The sequence below is a fragment of the Kogia breviceps genome, chromosome X (assembly GCF_026419965.1).
Source record: "Kogia breviceps isolate mKogBre1 chromosome X, mKogBre1 haplotype 1, whole genome shotgun sequence".
In the NCBI taxonomy this organism is placed as follows: Eukaryota; Metazoa; Chordata; class Mammalia; order Artiodactyla; family Physeteridae; genus Kogia; species Kogia breviceps.
The window spans coordinates 1586539-1605392 of record NC_081330.1 but is presented as its reverse complement, the minus strand read 5'-3'; the positions used below and the strand labels follow the sequence as shown (position 1 = coordinate 1605392).

The window sequence follows — 18854 nt, the reverse complement described above, 5'->3', positions numbered from 1 at the left end:
TGGCAGGAGGAACAGGTGCGTGAGGCTGGGTGTCAGCACCAACATCTTCAGGGGCCCCTTAATTCCAAAGGAAAACACCTCCGGCCTGACCCCAATTCCCCTCGCCCCGCCCTCAGGGCCAGCGGAGGATGAGCACTAGGGCCTGCCCAATGGCGGCCACCTGCTAAAGCCAACCCAGGGGGCCGCCAACGGGGAGCCTGCCTGCCAGAGATCGGGGCGGTGCACCTACATGTTCACAGGCCGCTGCAGGTGGCAGACACGAGCCCTTTACCGGCCCGGAGGCCCTCCCCACTGCCTCGCTCTGCCCTGGGCCAGTCGCAGGTCACTGCCAAGGGCAAGTCTCCTCTCTCGCCAGCATTAGTCAGAGGTCATCCTGCAAACCTTCGGGAGGGGGCGGGGCAGGGAGTGACTGGTGGCACTCTGCCATGCTCTATCTGTCCTAGATGTGATGAACAGGACCCAGAGAAGGCAGGCGAGCCTGCCACCCGGAAGCCCCAGCGGTTTACCTTGCCTCCCAAGCTTCCCCGGGCCCAGCAGCCAACCCCCAGGAAGACCGACAGGGAGGACACGCCCCATGTGGCCATAAAACGGGGCCTGGCCTGGGGAGCAGGAGGCAGAGGGGCAGAGAGGGCAAGTGTGAGCCTGCGCTCAGCCTGGGATGAGGGAGCCTTTAGGGGTTTGAACAAATGGAGACAAAATGTCTGGAAGGCCTCCAGGGCAAAGACTGGAGCGGGGGTCTCTGTCCGAGCTGCCTGCCACCATCTTCCCAGCCACTCCAGGGAGAGGGATCACAAGGAGGCCTCCCTGCAGCCTCAGTTATACGCACGCACACGGACACAACACAACAACGTTTATTGCCCCAAGAGAAACTCTACTCCTCCTGCTCCACCTACCCTCCTGCAGGACCAGAGAAAAGAGGCCTTGGAGCCCCGAGCATCAAGGCGCAACATGAAGGGGCATGAAGGGGCTTAACACAGCGGGAACATGAAGGGGCTTAACACAGCGGGAAGCGAGACCTGCCGCAGCCTTACTCATCCTGGGTGGGAACTGAGTCCCCTACAGAATGCTGGGAGGGCATGGAACTGCAAGCCGCGTGAGGGAACAAAAGCGGAAGGAAGGGAGCGAGCCGAAGTACCGAGGGAGGCCGGGCTCTCGGGAAGCAGCCAGCCACGGGCGGGGAGCGGGGGCCCTCACTCCTCCTTCTTGTCCATGGGGCCATCTACCGCCGCCTGCAAAGAGGACAGAAATCGCAAAGCAGTGGGTTGGCAGGCACACTCTTCCCCTTCGCCTTCCAGCCCCTCCACCACAGAGGCCCAGTGGGGTGCCCCTTTCCCCAGATGCCAGGCGGTCAGATGAGCAAGAGACCCCCACCCCTCACTAGCACCTCACAGTCTGCCAGGGTGGGAGTGGCCCCACTCCACGAGGGCTGTAACCCTAACTCCAGCCGGGCGGGGGCGTGGGGTGAGGGGCAGAGGGAAGACAAGCCTCTGCCGTCGCTCTTTTCTCAGAGCCCCAACCCCGCAGCACCACCTTCTCCTGGGCCTCACTCACCCCCACCCTCGTGCCCACAGCTGCCTCCGAACTTGAGTCCCTTCCAAGTCCCAGTTCAGGCTCTTCCCAACTCTGCACACCTTCCACAGGTCCTGCCAGTGAGCCCACCCTGCACTGAAGCTGTTGGTCCCCCCCTTTGGGGGCTGGGCCCTCCTTCTCCACCTTCCACGGTGCCCAAACGCAGGCCGCCAAGCACTGAATCCAACCATCAGAACTCAGGGGTGTTTACCTAGCCCTCATGCCCAATTTCCAGGCCACCTGAGCTGCCAGACGCAGGTAGCCTGGGGACTCAGACTGGGCCTGTGGGCGTAGGTGGTGGCAGTGACTCGGACCTACTGGGTGGGGGCTGGCTGTGATGTCCCCAGCTCTCGGCCTCACATCACCCCACAGCCCCTATGCAGGGAAGGCCAGCAGCCAGCAGTGGAATTTCCCCTGCACGTCTCTGGCCGGTACTTGATGGGGCCCTTCAGTAAACCTGGATGAGAGTCAGGAGCCCCACACCATGGACCAGGGGTACGTGTAAGGGAAGGAGCTCTTCTCAAGGGCACTGATGCTGGGCACAAGGCTGGGCAGGCCCACAGTGCAGAGGGCTGACCTGACTGCCAAGGAGACCTTAGTAAGTGGCTGCCATCGGCCAGGCCAAACCCCTCCTGCTCCAGAAGGGGCTCCGGCTATTGGGCCCACGCTGGCCCCAGACTGAGCGGCAACAAAGGAAAAAGGGGGACTGGGAGAGAAAGCAGCCAGCTTGCTGCCGAGGCCTCTCGAAGGGGACACGTTGGCCCTGAGGCTAAGGGAGTGGCAGGCCTGCTCTGCGCCTGCGTGGGGTGGGGCGGGGGGGCTCGGTTCCAACAGAGCCAGCTGAGCATGCTGACCTGCAACTTCGCGTGCTCCTCCAACAGGCGGTCGTACTCCTTGGTCAGGCCCTCAGACTGCTTCCGCATGGCCAGAGCCTCAGTTTCAGCTTTGTCCAGTTCTGGGGATGATGCAAGTGGTGAAGGAAGGAAAATTAAAAGATGAGGATTAGGGAGAAAAACACCATTTGCTGTAGACAGCAGATGCAGCCGCCCCAAATCTGTCCCCAGTGAGGGTGTCTGGGAGACCACTCCTCTCAAGAATGCTCCTCTGCCAGCTGCCTCGAAAGCCTCCAAAAGTGGGGAAGGGCTGGCCAACAAAGCTGGGACAAGTAGGAGAACACCGAGGATCGCCCCGCAACCCCTTTAATGGAGTGACCCTGCATGGCTCTCAGCAGGGGTGACTGCAGGGAGGCTGACAGCATGGGACAAACATTGTGAAAAGGTTGGGGGTGAGTGCAGGAGGCAGGGAGCAGAACCCCAGCCTCAAAGCTGAGAACGAGAGGTGTGTCGAGAGAGGCCTTCAGGAAGGGAGCAGATGGGAACATCTCAAGCAGCTCTGATGCAGCCTTTCCTTCCCCACCCACCAGGCCCCTGGTGACAAGGCACAGAGCGCCACTCCCCACGCCTGGCGCTGGATGAGATGCTCTGGAGTCAGCCCATGGGCCTCTGGGGTTCCTGGGCCCTCCTTGGTGGGACCCTGAGTGCACTGCTAAACCACTAAGCCCCGCTGGCTGGGGCCGAGCCCGGCTGTGTTTGGGCTGGACGAGCACGGAGCCATTTCTGTTTTCACGCAGCTCCTGAGCCTGCGTGTTGAGTTTGTTATTAATACTTTGGCAAGAGAAGTGTGGCAGCCACCGGCAGAGGCTCCCGAGTTCTGGGGACTGGGGGCAACCCGACAACAGTGCTCACTTTGCTTGCTGACAGCCAGCTCGTCCTTCAGCCTCTGCAGATCAGCCTTCAGGCTCCTGTTCTCTTCCTCCAACTTCACTTCAGCATCCCTGCCATCCAACTTGACTCCACTGGCAGCTTCCTAGGAACAGTGCCAAGGGCCTGGGTTATTCAGGAGGGAGGAGGGAGGAGGGAAGGAAGGAAAGGAGGGAGGGAGGGAGGGAGGGAAGGAGGGAGGGAGGGAAGGAGTACAGTTCCGCCCTCCCCACTGAGCTGTGATTCCTCAAGCTGCCCTGGGCACTTGCCCCTTCAGAAATGTCAGCACAGAACTGGGCCACTGCTTGTTCCCAGACACCAGGCAAAGCCCAGGCCAGCAGGGCCACCTGCTACAGCTCCCAGGCCACACGCCCTGCCTGCCCTGGCCCCCAGCCCTGCCTCCTTCTCGGCAGCTCCTCCAAGTTGACCAGTCCATCCAACGCCTCCATTTGCTGTCATCTGTGGATTGCTGCCAGTGACCCCCAACTGACCAATGCCATCACTTCCTCTCCCCAAGCTCCACAGCTCACTCCAGCCGAGGAGCCCCCAACTCACCCCCTGCCCATCCAACTCTACCCTGCCTATGAATCCAAGTCCATCCGTCTCCTTCCCAGCTTGGCTCACACCTCACCTCCTCTAACAAGCCTTCTAGGACTGGCCCGCCTCGTCCCCAGCTGATAGCAATCCGCAGGGGACCAGGACTGCTCCTATCCTATCTTGTTCTTTTGTGCTAACTTGCCCAATGTTCACAGCACAGGGCTCGACTCCTTAGGGAATCAGGTTATCAGGGAAGAGTCTGGCCTGGATGCACAGCGGGTAGAGGCAAGAGAGCAGCAAGGGCGCCCCCCCTTCCCATCGCGTCCCCCAGACCCCTCCCAACTTCGTCCCTCCACCCAACTCCTCCACTTTTCAGACAACAGCAGTGCTGCACGTTTCCCAGCCTGATAGGCTAACGGCAGCTGCTGTGGCCCATAAAGAATGTCACATGGGGGGGTTGGGAAGGCCGACCTCACCTTCTTTAACTGGTCATTCTCTTCCATGTACTTCTTGGCCGCTTCACTAGCGCTCTCTGCCTGCTTTTTAAAGGCTTCATTGGAGGCCAGCAGCATGGCCTGCTGGGAGATAAGAGTCACCAGGCGTCTAACCAAGCTGTAATTGTTTACAAAAAGAAGGGAGAAGTGAGCAAAAGAAAGAGGGAAAAATGGCTAGCATGAACTTCTTTTGTTTGCTCCCACCCCACACCTGCCTGCAGCCTAGACCTGTCCTTCTGGATTGCCAGGGAGGCGAAGCAAAACACACCTGGCAACGTGAGGGGAAAAGATGGAGCCAAGAGCTGTCCTCTGCCACCAGAATAATTACTAGTGCCCCCAAAAGGCCGCTCACAGCCCTGGGGCTCTCCTCCAACCCAGAAGGCACAGGAAGCAGGAGCCTGACAGGACACAAGGGGCCATGCCTAGATACAGCCTAAAGGCCTAGAACGCGGCACTTTACAGGGCAGGGCCTAGACGTGCCAAAGCAGCCATGCTGCCACTTTCCTCGCTGCAAGGCTGGGCTCGCCTTGATAAACAAGAGCAGCCCAGGACTTCCCTGGTGGTCCAGTGGTGGTTAAGACTCCGCGCTTCCAATGCAGGGGGTGTGGATTCGATCCCTGGTTGGGGAACTAAGATCCCACATGCCATGCAGCAAAACAAACAAACACCACACAAGAGCAGCCAGTGCTGCGGGGGCTTCCAAAGGGCCAGCTGAATCCTCCAGCCCACCTTGTGAGACAGTTGCTACTACTGACCCCGTTTCACAGAGGGGAAATGGAGGCTCAGCATGCTGAAGCAACTGGTCAAGAGCCAGAAACGAATGTGGCTGGAATCCGCACTCCTGACTGTCTGACCCCAAGGCCTGAGCTGCCAACCACTACATGTTCTCGATTTCCAGGGAACCACTACCCGGGCCAAATGAGAGAGATGGAAACAACTCTTCTCACCCCCTTCCCAAATGCAGTCTACAGGCAGCTGCCAGTCCACACCTGTTAGAAAACATCACCAGCTTGAGGTTTCCCCAGGCAAGGGGGACAGAAAATAAAAAAATCAGGGCCCAGGCACACATCTCAGGTTCAGAGCAGCCACGAGAGGCAAGCACGTGGCAGCTGAGCACACGCTGCTCCGTTTCCTGACAGTCACCCTGCCCTGAGATGTTAGCTGGCAGGAGAGAGGACGGGAGGACTCAGAGTGGGGGGTGGCGGGGGCACTACCCTACATGCCTGGGATGGGCCTGGCCAGCCAGTGCCCTGAGGAGGGTACAGAATGGGCAGGCCCCGGGGGCGAGGGGAGGACTCAGCATGTCCAGGGTGTTTCCACAACAAAGTGCTCGCTCAGAGGAGACAAAGCAGCTGAAGCCGCCTGCTCCCGAGCCGTCTTCTCTGGCCTTTGCAGGGTTCTTGTGGACAACTGCTACTCATCAGGCCCAAGGGGACGAGGGGACTAGGGAGGGACGGGAGAGCAAACAAGGCACCCAGCTCTCCCTGGCCAGACCCTGGCAGAGCCCCTGCTGGGAATGAGTCCTGAGGGGGAGTGGCTCGCAGGGGCTGTGAGGCACCCATCACGCTTCCTGGTTTAGGGAGCAGCTCCAGGGGCCCCTGTCAGGATGGGGAGAGGCAGGCTACTGGTTCCTGGCAGGAAGGGAGAGTTTCCAGTGACATGTGCTCTCTAAAATTAGCGACCGAGACCTCGTGGCCCAGGGCTCAGGTTTCCCCGTCTCAGCCGCAACTGCCCACCAGCCTGCCCCCCACCAGACTGAAGCCCTGGAGGTGGAGGGAGCTCCCGAGTGCCCCAGGAGCCAGAGAGAAGCAACGTGCCTGAGTCACACAGGCAGAGTGGCAGTCACCGGGGGAGCCCAGAAAGAAAGGCAAGTCTGACTAGGCCCCAAGCTCGCAGGCACAGGGCGCTCAGGCAGCTCTTGAGCGGATCCTGGCGACGTGGAGGAGGCTGCTCCTCCCAGTCGGAGACTGGGTTGGTGGGGAGGGCACATGTGCCACCTGGCAGACCCAGCCAGCAAAGATGGAGCAGGCAAGCCAAAGGTGACGCTCCCCCTTCGCCTGCCCGCCCCCCCGACAAGGCTGGGCAGGCGGCTGACACGGGGCGGGACTCCAGCAGCACTGTGAGCGACCACAGCTGTCGCCCCAGTTACCCAGGGAGGCCAGGCCCAGGATGGTGGTGGCAGTGAGGACCACAGCAGTACAGCGGGGGCCGAGCTCTCCTCGGTGCCGTCCCAGCCCATTCCCCACTTATGGAGAACCAGGGTTGCCCACAAGAGCCCAGGCAAACACACAGTACCCAGCACAAGAGCTGTCCAGGGGGCCTCCCGCCACCTCAACCTGCTCAGCCCCCCGCCTGCCCTCAGGGTCTCCCCCTCAGTGCAGGGCAAAAGCCTCCAGGGTAGATGCCCCTCCCCGACCACATGTCTTTCACACCATCCACCCACGCCATCCATCCCTGTCCTCTCCCTTCCTGTTAGACCTGTTCCTCCAACCCAGCCCCAGACGATTCTGGGTAATTCCTCCTTCCAGGAACCTCCCCCCTCAAGGCTCTGCCTCCCACCAGCCCAAGTCCCTCTTCTCTTCCTCCATTCCTCAACCGACACCAACCTATACCCTGCCCTGGCCACACCACCCGCATGATCACCAGTGCCCTAACCGCCCAATCCAAGGAGCACCCTGGAGCCCTTGGGACACCCGCTCTGTAGCACTTGGCACAGCTGACGGGTCACCCCCTTGGAACTCTCCCCTACGCTTGCCTCAAGCAACCCTCACCGCCCACCAATCCCATCGCCCGACAGGGGTTTATCTCAGCCAGATCCTGACACCCAGCTGCCTACTCACCGGTTGCTCCTGCGTGTCCCCGAGACATGCCCGACTTAGCCCATCCATGACAGACCAACTGCCCCTGCACCGCGCTGTGGTGGACGCCGTCACTGAGCTACCCAAGCTCTTGGGCCTGCATGCCACCTTGGGCCCCAGTCAGCCCTGTGGCCTCACTGCTTCTTTCCCGGATGACTTTAATAGCTCCTAAGCAGACTCCTCCCTACCCACCCTTCACCATACAGCTTTGCAATCCATGCCCCCAAGGAAAGCCAGTGATCTTCCTCCAAGACAATCTGATCATGTCACTACTCTGCTTCCATCCCTCTGACGCCTGCCCACTGTTCTGGCTGGCACACAGCCCTCTGCGAGCTGGCTCCTGTCCCCTCACCACCCGCACGGCCCTCTGCTCTACTAACACCAAACCACTGGCAGCTCTTGAACAGGCCAGTCCTCACTTGCCTCATCTCCTGTCACTGCACGTCAGCCCACCGGTCTGCAGGGGTGTCTCCCCTTCTCTTTGAGAACTCTCACTGATGACTCAAGACCCAGCTCCAGGGGACTTCCCTGGTGGCGCAGTGGTTAAGAATCCACCTGCCAATTCAGGGGACCCAGGTTCGAGCCCTGGCCCGGGAAGAGCCCACATGCTGTGGAGCAACTGAACCCGTGCGCCACAACTACTGAGCCCACGTGCTACAACTACTGAAGCCTACGTGCCTAGAGCCTGTGCTCCACAACAAGAGCAGCCACCGACATGAGAAGCCCGCGCACCGCAACAAAGAGTGCCCACCCACCGCAACTAGAGAAAGGCCGCGTGCAACAACGAAGACCCAACGCAGCCAAAAATAAATTAAAAATAAGTAAAATTTAAAAATAAAAAAGGGGACATTAAAAAAAATCCACCTGCCAGTGCAGGGGACGCAGGTTCGTTCGACCCCTGGTCCCGGAAGATCCCAGGTGCCGCGGAGCAACTAAGCCCGTGCACCACAACTACTGAAGCCCGCGAGCCACAACTAGTGAAGCCCGCGCGCCTGCGGCCCGTGCTCAGCAACAAGAGAAGCCACCACCATGAGAAGCCCGCGCACCGCAACAAAGAGTAGCCCCTCGCTAGCCGCAACTAGAGAAAAGCCCATGTGCAGCAACGATAGACCCAATGCAGCCCAAATAAATTAATTAATTTAAAAAAAAAGACCTAGCTCCATCACCACTCTCCCCTCAAAGCCTCTCCTGAACCTCCCAGGTCCCCCTTCCACATGTTCCAGCACCAGCCCCTGTGCCCCCTCATCTGGTTGCACGGTTCTTGCTCTCTTCTCCTCCTCCCAATCATCTCCCCGCATCACACTTGCTCCTCAACTGGCTGCCCAGCCACAAACGTCTTCAGACCAGGGAATGCACCTTCAATCCTTACACCCCCCCCCGCAACCTGGTCCACCGGGAAGGGACCCTGCAGATGACTCCCCCCGTCCCCCACGCGTGTGATGCCCAGGGCAGAATGTTAAGTCTGGGGCCCTCGCCCCGGACTCAGCCTTCCCTTGGCCCAGCCGCACAGAGGGGGACACAGGCAGACACGGGCGGGGCTTGCCAGTCAGTTGAGCAACAGGGTGACGAGAATCAGCAGCAGGAAGGCGCCATGTCAGACCCGTGTTGATGAGCCAGCCAGGCTTGTGACTGCAGCAGTAGCTGAGTAGGCACTTGGGAAAACACTCATCACCAAAGCTGGGGGCAAAGCCCAGTGCCCCGGCCCAAGTCCAAAGAGTACCCCTGCAGGGCCCCCGGCTAAGCCAAGAGCAGCATTCCCTAGCACGGCCGACCGGGCCTGCCCAGGAGCTGGCCTTCTAGAACTTCTTAATGCCCCTCACACATTAGGCCCCATGCTCTTGTGCCTGCCCCCAATTCACCAAAGATCCAGCTCCAACACTCCCCGAGAGCCTCCACCCTCTCCCAGGCACATCAATGTGCCCTTTTTGTGTCTGTCCCCTCAGTGTTCTAAGTCTCCACTGACACCCACGACAGAGCAGGGCATACAGTGGAAGGTGCTGAGCTTCAGAAGCTCCAACTCTCAACAGCCCAGAGACGTCAGCCTACAGAGAAGGCTGACGGACTGCTGTCCCCACTCCTCCTAGCCATCCTCCACCGTGCTCGGCTTGACTGCCCAAGTACTGTTATGCAGGTAACTATTCCTAGCCATTTCTGGACAACAGGTGAGAAGCCACAAGCCGAAGGGATTTCCCTAAGGTTCAGGGCTGGTAGAGGGGCCAGAGTCTGGGTTAAATGCACCCAGCAACTGAGACAGAAGTCAGTGCACGAACCATAAGAGAATCCAGATGTGTCCTTGGCAGACAAATGTCATCCCCAAATACCTGAATTCAACTGGGTTTTCTTGGTAAGATGTTTCTGGACGCTGAGTGGGGCTTTCATGCTTTTATAAAAGGTTGAGTAAACAAGGATCGGCAGGAGAAACAGAGCCAACCATATCAAGCTATGGAGACGTGGTATCACATGTGCTTTACACCGATCCTGTCTCCCTCCTGTGGGCGAACAGGGGGAGACAGACTTGGACTTAACAGGAAGTGGGATGAGATCAAGGGGGAGGATCCTCCCAAGTCCCAAATGGAATATTCTATGCTTGTGCCCGCCCCCCTTGCCAATCCTGCCCACTAGCATTTACCAGGCATCTCCCAGGTGCCACGCCCTCAGGTCACTCAGCCCTCAGGGCCCCGCAGCAAGATAGGTGGGCAGGCAACTCCCCTCACCCTGCTGCCCTGGGGAAGCGGGAAGCTGGTGTCACAGCGCCACCTGTTGACTCTCCGGACCGACTACAGCTCTGCCTCCGGCGCCACTCCACAGGGTGGCAGGTGGGACTCCTGGTGAACTTGGCCCAGCTCGCCAGCAAAACACACTGAGGAGGCGGCGGCGCGGCGGTGTGGGGAGGTGGCCACCGTGGCGAGGAACCAAAAGCCAGGTGCTGCCCCAGCAAAAACTTCGGACAAAGCAGACCGGTAATAACAGGCTGGAAGCCGCCCCAGGAAACTCTCACCCTAACAGAGTCTGGAGTCATGAAGATAAGGAGGCAGCCGAATGGGAAGAAGGAGAGCTTACTCAGAAAGATCCAGGGAAAATCTTCCAAGGGCTGCCCCCGTCCGTCTCAGGAGTACATCTCAGCACATGCGCTCGGCCTTCCTCTTAACCCTTGAGGTCGGACAAAATGGGAGGGGGCCAGGGTTGAGGAAAGGCCAAGGCCCTGCAGCAACTCCAGCTTAAGCCCAGGTGGTGCCTGTCCACCCTGGGGACAGCAAGGCCAGCTAGAGGGAGCGGGGGCGGGGGGCCCTCTGGAGCTGAAGAGAAGCAGCGAACAGGAGCGAGCCTGTCACGTTGCCTTCTTGAAAGCAGGGGGCAGAGGGGGATTCTGTATAAACTGGGGGACAGAGAGCAACCCAAAGAGACCAGACACTAGGCAGATGTTCCAGCGCTAAAATATGTTGGTGGCCCCCCGGCTATTTCAAGGGAATGGGAAGGAGGGAGCTGTCGACCCCCAGATGTGCCCCACACGGTACTCTAGTCCAAAGGCAACAAGGCAGTGTCTCCAGCAGGCGATGGCGATGTGCTGTGGGAAAAGCCCCACTAAACAGGTCTGGCCCGGGCTGGGGAACCAAGAAAGCAAAGAACGAGAGGTGGCATTGGCTATGCCGTCCAATACAGAGGTCACCAGAGGCCCTTTCAGTTCAAATAAATTTAAATTACGTTAAATGAAAAATCCAGCTCCTCAGTCACACCAGCCCCATTTGTTCACAGCGAGAGTGTCTCCAGCCTGCAGGCAACTTGTCACACGGCGCTGGGCTGGAGGAGCCAATCACCCTTCCCATCTCCAGCCCTGCTCTCCGCTCCCCCTACCCTCTGCCTTCAGAGAAAGGGGCCCTCCTGGAACATCAGGCTTCCGATGACCTTGGAATCAGGAAGACTGAACCCCTGTAATTTGGCACCCTGCCCCCAAAGAGGTCATTCACCATTTGCCTTTAGAGTATGAAGAGAATTCTTAGGCCAAAATCCACTAGCTGAGCAAACAATCCATATTTTAAAAGAAGCCGATGCATGTCAGATGGTCTTCCGTGGCCTCTTCGTAGCAACTCCCCCTGCTTTAACACAGTCCCCCCTTATCAGAGCCCCCTCCTGGGCCCAGCACCCACAGGACACCAGCACACTACTAGCTGGAGTGAGTTTGGCTGGGGGGGCGGGGGACTAGAAATCAACGGACTTATCAAAAAGGCTCTTACCCAGTGCTGAGCTGTGAAACACTACTGTATTTGTAGTCTTTGTAGTCTTAGAAAATGATGGCAGGGCTTCCCTGGTGGCGCAGTGGTTAAGAATCCGCCTGCCAATGCAGGGGACACGGGTTTGAGCCCTGATCTGGGAAGATCCCACAGGCCATGGAGCAACTAAGGCTGTGCGCCACAACTACTGAGCCTGTGCACTAGAGCCCGCGAGCCACAACTACTGAAGCCCGCACGCCTAGAGCCCGTGCTCCACGACAAGAGAAGCTGCCGCAATGAGAAGCCGGAGCACAGCAACGAAGAGCAGCCCTGGCTCGACGCAACTAAAGAAAGCCCGCGCGCAGCAACGAAGACCCAACGCAGCCAAAAAGTAAGTAATTATTTTTTAAAAAGAAAGAAAATGATGGCAGCTGATGGATGGATCATTGGATCAAGAGGATATAAAGGTCAAAAATCCCTTTACCTGGCCTTCTAAGGTCAGTCCTCCACTTAAATCACTTTATCTTTGGGTTGGCCCCGAGCATCAGATTTTAAAAACCCCTTAGGTTCCCTTATCTAGACATGGATCTAAACAAACAGTAAAAAAGCATAAACAAAACCTGCAAAGTAATCTGGGAAACATGAGCAATCACTACTGAGTTGGTTACTAAGGAGTTACTGTAAGGTTCGTGTAATAAGCAAGATGCTAGCATGCTTATGATTTTTTAATAAAGTCCCTCTCTTTTCAAAGCCATAATCTAAAATATTATTTTGCCTGTAAACATAATATTTGGGATTGGTTTCAAGATAATCCAGAGAATAATGGGGAAGGCGGCAATCAAATGAGACTGGCCAGGGAGACGCTCACTGTTGAAGCTGAGTGACACCACAGGGGGTTGGCTCTTCTATGCTGCCTCCAGTACTGAGAACCGGATGTCCAGGGCCCTGAGGATTCCTCGGCTTGGCCGCCTCCAACCCTTATTCGGCCTCTCCCTGGGGCAGCCCTCCCCCCACCCTCTGCTCTGGCTGCAGTACCCATCCTCTCTGTCCTTCTGTCCCACTCTGCTCTCCCGTCCCCACTCTCCCCACCCTGTGCCCAGCCTGGAATGTAAGACCCCTCAAGGCCAACACCAGCTTTCTCTTCAACTCACTAGCTAGGCCCAGCACAGCCTACCACACGAGTGGGAAAAATCCCACAAAACTCTCTCACTACTTGGGGTGATACCGGTAACAACTACCGTTTATTAAGCACCCCCCACGTGCCAGGCGTGATGCTGAGAACATAACCCAAGTCACCTCCATCCTCACAGCAAGTGCTCCAAAGAGGCATCCTCAACTCCTGCTCAACAGGTAAGGAAAAAGGCTCCAGAGAGTAAGTGACTTACCCGAGATCACACAGCTAGACAGTTAACAGACCCAGAATCCAAACCCAGCCAATTCCAAAGTCCACTCTCACTATGCCCATCTGTCTTCTCAGGACCACCATGAGCTGTTATACTCCCTTGGGCAAGGGAAGAAAGCGCCCCGTGGCCACTGCAGGCGGCCGAGCCCAGGTCGGACGTTCATCCCCGCCTGCTAGGCCCATGTGGCCTCCGTGGACACGGTGGCTCTGGCTTGTCTCGCCATCGACACAAGCCCCAGCAGTCGCCTGGGCACCAACTATCTGCAGAGCTGAACGCTGGCAGCAAACAGGACTGACCCAAAAGCAAAGAAAGCAGAGAAGAACGTCCCGCTCACCCCAGAAGGTCTGGATGGATTCCGCCCCACCAGCAGTTTGAAGGGCACAATCACCCTTCCAGGAGATGACCCAGCCCCCAAGTCACCGGCGGTTAAGCAGAGGAACTTTGTAGCAAAGCACAGGCAACTCCATCTGGACTGACTGTGGTGACACAACCCAGCCCCAGAGAGGTAGGCAGAAAACAAGAGGTAACTGTGGACCAAGTTCAGGTCACTACAGATCGAGGAGCCTCACGCACAAGGGTGGACCTTCCTGGGTCTGGATGACGACCACTACTTGGGTCCTGACCAGTAACATTTTAGCAAAGGCGGAGAAAACAGAGCACTGCTCTCAGAACATGCAAAACTCAGCCCAGCGAGAGCTGCTGTGCAGCCACAGTTGTAGCTCCAGAGGGACGCCAAGCATCTCCGGAGGGATGCTGACCAGAGGCGGTCCCGGAGCAGAGAAGTAGGCGCTAAGGCAACGGACGAGCAAGAGCATGCGACACGGCGCCCGCGCTGCCCAAGTCCACATTAAATGGGCCCTGCACCACACCCGTCACAGACCAGAGGCCCACTACGCAGTGCTGGGACCAACGGCATCCACATCCACATCCTCGGGGCACCCAGACACGTGCGTCTTCACAAGCACCCACCCCCCCGGCGTTCCTGCTGTCAGAGCTCAGGAGACCTGAAGAGCTGGGCATCCAGCCTAAAACACTCAACACAGCAGTTCGATGAGTTCAACCTGGACATAGGCCTGAAGCTGTCCCTGTCTGCCCAGGACACTCCAGTCCCTAAGGTGAAGGCGGCACAAAGCCAACCAGACTAAAGGGAGTGAGCCCAGGTCCCCACGCAGCCCCTCACAGACCGCTGGGGCCCTTGGAGGACAGCTCTGTAGCCCAGCCCACAGCACAGCATGGGCCTTGCACGGCAGAATCAGGAGGAAAGGCCCAAATAAGCATGAAGAGGACGTCTTGGCTAGACCGGCAGGCATGAGTTGGGGGGTTCCAGGCAGAGGCCACAGAAATACTCAAGGAAGGGGACCCACAAGGCTGGTTCACAACACGGGGAGGCCGAAGCAGAGACTGCAGAGGGCTGCAGGATGTAGGTTTCAAGCCTTGATGCCAAAGGTGCTCTGAAGGCACTGGAAGCAGGGGGTGGTGGAGTCGGTTTTACATGCCAGAAAGGTCACTTGACTGGGGCAGGGTGGACAGGCTAGGAGACCAAAGCCGGAGGCAGGAAGCCTACTTGGGATGATGCAGCCCCACTGTGGCAGCACTTCCCTGGGTAATGAGGAAGAGAGGCTCAGGAGGTGAGATCCCTGGCTGTGGAGTGGGGACAGAATTTCAGCTTTGAAGACGAAGAGTTCTGGAGGCTGCCTGCACAATGGTGCACACGGGCCCAACACTACTGAGCTGTACACTTAAAAATGGTTCAGATGATCAGCTTGATGTTAATGCATTTTACCGCAATTAAAAAAACAACAACACAGGAGCAGGGGATCACATGGGCCAAAAAAAAAGAGGCAGAGCACCCCTAGGCTTCTGAGTAGAGACAGCTGTTCTCAGACTTTGGGGCCCAGCCCACAGACAAAGGAGCGTGAGGACCTGAGAAGGTAGCAAGCTGCCCCACATCAGAGCGACCACGAAGCAGATACAAGACAAAAGCCCAGATGCTGCCCCCCTGACCCCCCAGCAGACTGTTGCAGGGAAGTACAGACTTGTTTAAGGACATGATGCGTCCTTTAAGCCTGGGGCCCCTGTTTTCAATTATGAGGGCTGTTCAAGGCTCCCCCCCCCGGTGCTTTTTTTTTGGCCGCCCCACACAGCCTGTGGGATCTTAGTTCCCCAATCAGGGATTGAACCCGGGCCCTCAGCAGCGAAAAAGCGCGGAGTCCTAACCACCGGACAGCTAGGGAGTTCTCCCCTTGGAGAGGAATTCTCCCTGCTCTTGACCCCAGCCTCTCTTCTGAGCATTGCTCTCTCCCTCTGTGGTCCCCTCACCCACTAACCTGCTGTCTCTCCCCCAGTCTTGCCTCTCCCTGCATCTGCTTTCATTCCCCTCCATCTCACTTCCAGGGAGTGGCCAGCACCGCCCTGTCGCCCATTCCTCGACCCCTCAGTGAAGTCACCCCCCTCCTCTCCCCCGGCTTCCTCCTTCCTTCCAGCAGGCCTCACCGGCTCCCTTCCTTCCACACGGGTGGGTGTGCAGCCTTCCTCTGGGTTCTGCCACAGCTGCCACTCTGCGGGCGCCCACAGGAGAACCACCACCACCTCAACCTCAGAGGCTTGGCATCGCCACTAGTTCCTCCCTTTTCTTCCACCAGCACCTCTGAAACCTGGTTCAGGCCACCAGCATCTCTCAGTTCAGCGACCTCTGACTTGGTCCCCCTGCTTGCAGGCTCTCCTGCTCTACTCCATCCCAGGCGCCAAGTATGAACACGCAACTCTGACCATGGCGCAGCACCAGTGGAAAAACTCAGTGCTCTACCACACAGAGGTCGGGTACAAACTCTGAAACTGGCATTCAAAACCCTCCACCCTCTCTCTGGCCACTCCTCACCCATCCACCCTGATCCACGTGCCCTTTCCCAAACAGCCTACGGGGTCCAGGGACTGAGCCAGTACCTGCAAGTGAGACTTGCACAAATACGGATGAGAAAGAGACAGACAGTAAGAGGGGCAGAGACACTCTGAAGAGTACCAGGCGGTCTAGCTGAGAGGCACGCAAAGTGACAATTGAGAGGGGTTTTCCCTGTTCATGATATCAGAAAAATGGGGAGATCGGCCTGATGTTCACCAGTGGGGAATTGGTAGACACCTAAGAATGCTGGCAACAGATGGGTTATCCTAGAACAATGTTAATGACAAAGTGGAAGACCCATGTTCCCACTTGGTAGTTACAACTTGACCCTGTTTTGAAGAAGCTCATGGCTGCTGAGGTTCCATCACTTTAAGTCTGAATTCTCAGCTCTGCTGATGACTAGTTCTGGAAACTGGGGGTCTCTGAACCTCAGTTGTTTCTTCGCAGAGCTACTATAAAAATCAACGTGTGCTTCGCACACTGAATGCTTAACAAGTGGTAGCTGCTATTAGGCATAGAAAAGTCTAGAAAAATATTTAACAAACGCATGTGTCAACAGTGGTTACGATAGTACTTTAGAGGATGTATTTTCTTATTTGTTTATTTAAAGCCTCAACTTCCTCCAAAGGTTTTGTACTACCAGATTACTTAATAATCTTCACATGTACAAATGGAAATAAGAGATTAAAGTCGTTGGACTCCTAAAACTTAGACTAATAAGGCTGATGTACAGATCGTGTACTTGATCCAGGCATCTTCCTACCAAAATCCAGGGGAAAAAAGCAGCCCACTATCCAGTCTACGGTCAGAGGCAGGCTATACACCAACAATCTGGCACTAATTGCTCACTCCAATGCACACTAGCTGGCATCTGAACAGAGGGTTGGAACTAGGCATGAGCTCGGGCTGACCACTTAGAACCTGTGCAACTCAGGCCGCTCCATCTCTCTTGGGCTGCCCCTTTCCATTTATAAAGGCCCACTGAATTACGAAGGATTATTAAAGTCCTTACTGACTTCAAGCAGAACCAGAACCCAAACGGCTCACACGCACACAAGCGAGGCCACCGGGCCATCCAGTCTTCAAGATAAGCTTTTTTTTCTTTCTTTCTTTCTTTTTTTGGCCATGCTGCACGGCTTGTGCGAATCATAGTTCCCTGACCGGGGACTGAACCCAGGCCCTCGGCAGTGAAAGCGCAGAGTCCTAACCACGGCCAGAGAATTCACAGGTAATCTTTTTTTCTTAGATGGTTAATGTCATGCAAATAGAGAAGTTCCTCAAGGGCCAGAGCCACCATACAGGATCTGACCCCTACACTAGGGAGGAGTATATCATCTCAGGAAATTCTAGAAACAATTAAACAGCTCATTTGTGGCCAACTGATGAATCCACACTGATCCTTGGGGTCACTGTTTCCTTTTCTAAGAAGTCACACAAGACCAACCTCACATCCTTTTTTTGATCAGCTACCGGCCAGGGACACGGGAGGGTATGGCAGGCACAGCAAGCTAAGATGGACAGGCAACAGATGTATGGCTGCTGGAACAACCAGGCCCAAGAAGTTACTATGTCCGACATGTTTCAAAGGGAATTCGATGAAGCCTTCCTTACATGCCTGCCAAATGGAGAGGTCAGAGCAAAGTGAAGGAGGCAGCTGACACGACAGAGCACAGAGCGGGACTGCAAGGGAGCATGAGACCGGTGGGCCCAAATATCACTCTCCTCTCTCAGCCTCCATGCGTCCCTTCGGGAAGAGGGGAGGTAGAAATGAGGACTGCTCTTCTTTGAATTCACCTGCCAACTGCTCTGTACCCTGACGGGTGGTGGTGTTATTCTACTCTGCATTTGTCAAACACTCACAGAACCAGATGCCGATTTGTGCTATATGTCAGTTTTTTAAAGTCAACTGCAGGAATTAAGGAACACCTCGCTTCATAGCGTCACAGAGGACAGAGCTGAGCACACACTCACTCATCTGGTACACCTGGCTATCCACTGTCCCCTGGCCTGGTCAGATAATACCTGCCCTGGAGATCTCCTTCTGGAAGAGATCACAAAAGCAGAGCAGTCAGGAGAGTCTCAGTCTACAAGATCATACTTCTTTTTTGGAGCTTTCTGAAACCCTAAAACTCTAAAGTATGTGTCCAACTCCTCCCAGCCTTCCCAGTTCCTGACTCTCAGAAGTTGGAAGACAGCAACCTTGCAGATCACTCCTGTGAGCAAATGTATCCCCCTGAAAAGCCCTTTCCAGCTCCACCACCCGCCACTTTCCAACTCTGACCCAGAGAGGCCAGGCTCAGCTGAGCAACTGACTTTTTTTCTGAATAACTGAAATCCAGACAGTCATTCCAATGCCCAAGAATCCATACACTCACCCTACTTCTCAGTAACCTCACAGCAGGCTCTCCCCAATAACTCCTGAAGCCCTTGGCCCCCAGGCCCCAATAGGTCTCATGCTCCTGTGACAGGTCTACATCTGGGAAGGCCCTGGGGACAGGGTCGGTCTCAGCCCCTTCGTGCCATTTCTGCCCACTCTTCTCAGGACAGGACCCCATACACAAAAAGCCCCTGTTCAACTGGTCCCTTTTAAGCTGGGCTCCAAAGAGCCTCTCCCAGAGGAGGGTAACACCTGTCATTTACTTGACTCTGTGTACAGAAAGCAAGCTGGTAATAAGACATTTGTCCTAAAAGAACGTGTTGCAGGTTACAGCAAAGCCAAAACATGGTCTTCTGACCTTCTAGTCAGCCCTCTCCCACCCTCCATGCTGCCTCCGGAGGTCAGGAGAAAAATCAGAGGCCTCTAGGGAAACTGAGTGGTTCCCCTAACACAGAAAGGGCCTCCAGTTCAAGGCCACAGACTGAGGAGGCAAAGTCATGGGCTAGCCCACAGGTCCCTTCACAGTCCCTCACCCCTCCCCACTCACAAGGACAGCAGCAAGGAAAAGCCAGCAATGTAGAGGTTCCTCTGGGCACGGAAAAGCTTCATGTGGAAGTGTTCCACAGCCCCGGGGTTGTTCTGGAGGTTCACCTTCTCCGTCACATCGTCATACTTTCGAATCTCGCGAACAGCATCTGTGGCGGAGCAGAGAAGAGATACAGGCATTTAGCTCCCACTCAGACTAAGCT

General features: G+C 56.6%; 1 protein-coding gene across 2 annotated transcripts in view; it reads right to left on the bottom strand.

Moving 5' to 3' along the window:
* Positions 1-833: 833 nt before the first annotated feature.
* The window catches only part of BCAP31 (B cell receptor associated protein 31), a 25645-nt gene continuing 7624 nt past the window's right edge, over positions 834-18854 (bottom strand). For both annotated transcript variants that reach the window (XM_059049609.2, XM_067022925.1), the window contains exons 4-8: positions 18653-18800; positions 4343-4478; positions 3315-3435; positions 2424-2524; positions 834-1229 (exon numbers count right to left, since the gene is read on the bottom strand). In XM_059049609.2, the coding sequence (XP_058905592.1) occupies positions 1191-1229; positions 2424-2524; positions 3315-3435; positions 4343-4478; positions 18653-18800 (545 nt within the window). In that variant the 3' untranslated portion in view covers positions 834-1190. The remainder of the gene's footprint in view (positions 1230-2423; positions 2525-3314; positions 3436-4342; positions 4479-18652; positions 18801-18854) is intronic.